Source organism: Oratosquilla oratoria, chromosome 30 (assembly GCF_046742065.1).
Source record: "Oratosquilla oratoria isolate Oo_2021 chromosome 30, ASM4674206v1, whole genome shotgun sequence".
Taxonomy (NCBI): Eukaryota; Metazoa; Arthropoda; class Malacostraca; order Stomatopoda; family Squillidae; genus Oratosquilla; species Oratosquilla oratoria.
The window spans coordinates 40,482,355-40,487,679 of NC_134806.1; the positions used below are offsets into that span (position 1 = coordinate 40,482,355).

At 42.3% G+C, this 5,325-nt stretch overlaps 1 protein-coding gene across 1 annotated transcript; it reads right to left on the reverse strand.

Annotated features, from left to right (window-relative positions):
• Window positions 1–346: 346 nt before the first annotated feature.
• Window positions 347–5,001, reverse strand: LOC143041093 (uncharacterized). The gene has a single exon (XM_076212793.1). The coding sequence runs from the start codon at window positions 2,556–2,558 to the stop codon at window positions 1,077–1,079; it is 1,482 nt and encodes a 493-aa protein (XP_076068908.1). The 5' UTR covers window positions 2,559–5,001; the 3' UTR covers window positions 347–1,076.
• Between the last annotated feature and the right edge of the window lie 324 nt (window positions 5,002–5,325).

Below are 5,325 nucleotides of genomic sequence, written 5' to 3' on the forward strand. Positions count from 1 at the left end.
ATGAGTGGCCCCATGGGAACGAGGTACCCCGTCCGCGGCGACCAGCCCTCACTCCATTAGTAATCCCAGTAAGCGGTTGCCCTTGGCCCCTGGAGCCAAATGAATAATGCTACGATTTATGGATAGAAATCAAAACCAAAGATCCCATGCGGTGGTCGATCAGGCCTCGGGATATCACACCCCGTCCTTTACGAGAACCACCTTGTCCTGGTGGTGGGGGTGTATGTGTGTGTGTGTTTGGGGACTTAGGTGTTCCTATGACCTAGTATCATGTCACCAGTGTGGAACAAGACAAAATTTAGTTCTTTATCAGATGGAGGTAAGAGAAAATAACGACAAAATATTTTACTACTTCTATTTTAATATGAATAAGATATTACATATAACATTATAAAAATACATAAAGTTAACAAATGGTATACAATTAAACATGAGGCGTGAAAGAGAGGAGGAACATACACTGGATTCTTGTATTCTTGAGAGTCGATTGACTCAACCGGGGGCTAAAGAAGGACTTCCACGTTGTGAAGTCTTGAAGAGGAGGCGGTTGTCTCTAGTCACTTGAAGAGCGTCTACTGCCCGGGGCGACGAGTACAGGAACGGTGACTATGGGTCCCACCTTCTCGGCTTCTCTTGTAATTCTAACACCGAACCCGCTTCCCTCGTCATTTTTATAGGCTCGATTGGTTACGTCAGTAATGTCGCAGTATCCAGCCAGCCGGCGTCCTTATGTAAATAGCCTGGGCTTCTCGGATTCTATGATCCCGGAAATGGGTGAATATCCCAATACGTAATAATAATTATTTCCACATCTCGCTCTCACACTCTCACGCCCATCTACGTTATAGTACTTAGCAGCCACATCAATTTTACGACGACACAATGCAATAATCTTATTTAAGAAATAACATAGCACCATAATACTACATGTACATACATTTTCGAACAAGGAAAATAATACAACTACAATAACACTCATTCGTGAAAAAGAAGAATTGTACAGATTACATTAGAAAGGTCGTCATGTGAAGCTTGAGTTTATCCTTAACAGAGAAAGCTGCATCGCACAGGTCCCACTAGAAAGGTTCCTCTACTGTGTGGGTCATCATGTGACGTTTGATTTCAAACTCAGTTGGGAAAGCTGCATCGCACAGGTCACATTGGAGAGGCTTCTTTCCTGTATGGGTCATCATGTGACGTTTGAGGTTACTCTTCATTGGAAAAGCAGAATTGCACAGGTCACATTGGAAAGGCCTTTCTCCTGTGTGTGTCGCCATATGATATTTGATTCCAACCTTATTTAAGAAAGCTGCATTGCACAAGTCACACTGGAAAGGCTTCTCTCCTGTGTGGATCATCATGTGACGTTTGAGATCAAACTTTCGTGAGAAAGCTTTATTGCACAGGTCACATTGGAAAGGTTTCTCTCTTGTGTGGGTCACTGTGTGAATTTTGAGTTTATCCATAGTTGAGAAACCTGCATCGCACAGAACACACTGGAAAGGCTTCTCTTCTGTGTGGGTCTTCACATGATGTTTGAGATCAAACTTTCGTGAGTAAGCTTTATTGCACAGGTCACACTGGAAAGGCTTCTCTCCTGTGTGGTTCATCATATGATACTTGAGGATACTCTTTCGTGAAAAAGAAGAATCGCACAGGTCACAGTGGAAAGGTTTCTCCCCTGTGTGGGTCATTATGTGACGTCTGATTTCAGATTTAGTTTTAAAAGCTGCATCGCACAGATCACACTGGAAAGGCTTCTTCCCTGTGTGGGTCATCTCGTGACGTTTGAGTTCAGTCTTTCGTGCGAAAGATTTATTGCACAGGTCACATTGGAAAGGCTTCTCTGCTGTGTGGATCATCGTGTGATTTTTTAGATCAGTCTTTCGTGAGAAAGTTTTATTACATAGGTCACATTGGAAAGGCTTTTCTCCTGTGTGGGTTATCATGTGACATTTGAGGCTACCCTTCACTGGAAAAACAGAATCGCACAAGTCACATTGGAAAGGTTTCTCTCCTGTGTGGGTCTTCATGTGATATTTGAGATCATTCCTTCGTAAAAAAGCCGACTCGCACAGGTCACATTGGAAAGGCTTTTGTCCTGTGTGGGTCGCCATGTGACAATTGAGATAAGTCTTTCGTGAGAAAGTTTTAATGCATAGGTCACATTTAAAAGGCTTCTCTGCTGTGTGGGTCATCATGTGATTTTTTAGATCAGTCTTTCGTGAGAAAGCTTTATTACACAGATCACATTGAAAAGGCTTTTCCCCTGTGTGAATTATCATGTGACATTTGAGGCTACCCTTCACTGTAAAAGCAGAATCGCACAAGTCACACTGGAAAGGTTTCTCTCCTGTGTGGGTCTTCCTGTGACATTTGAGATCATTCCTTCGTAAAAAAGCAGACTCGCACAGGTCACATTGGAAAGGCTTTTGTCCTGTGTGGGTCGCCATGTGACAAGTGAGATAAGTCTTTCGTAAGAAAGCTTTATTGCACAGGTCACATTGGAAAGGTTTCTCGCCATTGTGGGTCATTATGTGATATCTAAGATGACTCATGAGATTGCTGTGCCAAAGTCACGAAAGATCCTCTTCATTGTAGGATAAACATATTGCATCTACAGACAGCTCTTCCAGAAAATATGGTTACCTCCACCCTGGAAAAAATGTAACTATAAGATTGACATCTATGAGATTGTGTAATAATAGGATTGTGGATGTTTCATACACAAACTAGTTCATAATCAAGTCCCTTTGTAACTAAAAAGACCCTTTGTACATGCCGTTTATCATCAAATAGGTAGAAACACTTGTATGGTACTATGACATATTGCATTCTACTTTTTAACTAGAAATGCGCTGAGAGTCATCCAATAGCTACATACATACTAATGTCACTACGATCAGAATAACTCATTTATTGCTCTAGTTTTTTTCATCTGGTCACGAGATTTGGGAGGAGGGAATGACCCAGCTGGCTACAGCTGCCACATTTTAATAACTATAACATTCCACATTTGGGTTCACAGGACCTGAATCTAAACATGACCTATTCTATTCAGTTCGTCTCATTCATCTGACTCGAATAAGTGATGAGAGTCGCATTGTTTAAGAAACACTTGTAAGTGGTGTACCTTTGTTACTGTTTTAGCTAAACACAATAAATTTTATTTATCTAAGAAATTGTACAGGTACTATTCATGTTTTTCTTGTCATTTAGTAAAACCTCCCCCTCCTTCTCTTTCGTTTTTTTTTTTTTTTTTTTTTTTTTTTTTTTTTTTTTTTTTTTTTTTTTTTTTTTTTTTTTTTTTTTTTTTTTTTTTTTTTTTTTTTGGTGGTGGTGGTGGGGCTGATGCTTGGATCTCAACCTTGCAAGTGATCCACATCAGTTCATACGTGAACACAAAAGGTAATAATCCTGTGGCTAAGAATAGCAAGCTTTACATATCAGCCTGCTCGGTTGACCTTGGGTGATGGCGATGATGACGCACATGTGTTTATCCTCGTTGAGTCACCTGGGCCAAGTGAGAATGCGGAAAGGTCATCCATACACACCAAGAAAGGGTCACAGATTAATGGTTCGACAGAAACCTGATAGATAGGTGGATAGCCAGATGCAGGTCACCCACCCACCCTGTTGCAGAGGTCACTCTTTACCCCAAGTTCAGACCCTCAGTCATAAACCTGTCCTGCCATCGAACTAGATAATGTCACCCAGCACTTAAATGTTCAACCTTGTACCAAAGGTCACGAGAAAAGGAGAGAGGGGGGGGGGACAGCGGCTCTTCGCTGCTGATTTCACGGAGAAAGAGAATGGCTCCTGATTCATGGGGGGGGGGGGTGTCAGCACCATTCAAGTCATTCCACCAGTAGTAATATTATATAAACTCGTCTGAGATAAACTCTCCAGGTCAATACCTCATGTGGGGAAGGAAAGAACGAGAACGACTCATGCAGACAGACAAACTGCGGACAGAGGGAGAGGAAGGAAGGGAAAGAGGAGGGATGGAAGTGAGAGAAGGTGAGGGGTCATGATAACTCATAGCTAAAATTAGTGGGGGTGCTGCGTCAATTTTTAAGCCAATGTTTTAATATCGAGTAGAACAAGACAAGTATATGAAAATAAAAATTATACATAAACATGATCAAATCCTAAAAATAAACAAATACTTTTTTCTACTTAATATTAGCCTAAAGTGTTACAGTTGAAGGAGAGTTCTGGTATATCTGGGAGACTTTTAAAGTTAAAAATTCCAGATTTCCTTTCAGATAAATGCAGAAAAAGGCCATTAAGATTCTGGAAGGCCGTAGGCAGCAGGGCGGGACAGCCAAACGTCTCATATTACTAACCAGCGACGTCGCCACAAACCTGACTCGAATTCTAGAAAACACCCATTTGGAAGTAGTGTGCCAGACCGGTAGGACAAGTAAAAAAAAAAAACACGAGGACGAGAATAAACATCAGCAAAACACCGGACAATAAAGCCGGTGTTTATCGGATTCCGTGCTCGGAATATGAAAAATCCTATATTGGAGAAACATCACGCGATCTAAAAACCCGGGTATGAGAACACCGATACAATGTCCGCCATAATGTCACCATCAACGAGTGCGTTGCACACAGGAACAGTAGCAACCACCTGATGGACTGGGAAAATAGAGAACTTCTAGTACGTGAGCCCAACAAGATCCGTAGAAAATGTTTGGAAGCAGCCATCATACAAGGAACCAACAACTGAACAAAATAGCGGCATGTTCAGTATCTCACCCCCACCAAACTCCTTTAATACCCATTGCCAACAAAATTTCAAGCTATCCCTAGTTGCCCTCCAAAATCCCCTTTTTCCTCTCAAGGTCGTTGTCCACCCTCAGTAGACAATTGCTCACCCTTCTTATTTTCTTCCTTTTGTTCCTCGATTGTGAGCTAATGTCCTTCACCCAGCCAATTGTTCCATCTTATCCTTAACCTTTCCTGTTCCCAGACATTTGGTCTTTCTTTTCCTTAACCTTTCCTAGTATTCAGTGAACCCCCTCCCCCCTCCCTGCCTCTCTCCTTCCCTTTCCCTGTTCCTCCCGTTCCTCTTATTTAATCGCAGTCATGTGTATCACGGCTATGTACTTGAATACACACATTTCCCAAGTCACGTAAATCTCTGTTTTCAGAGTAGTGCTTGGAAGAAAAGAGGCACACGCACACTTGCTCGCTGGCAAAAGCAGAGGCCCAAACCGTCTCACTCAGAACCCTTAATCTGATCGCAGGCTGGTCGACGGAGAGACTTGGGACACCTCTCTGTCCAACCGGCCCGCAACCTAACGCTGGCCTCTT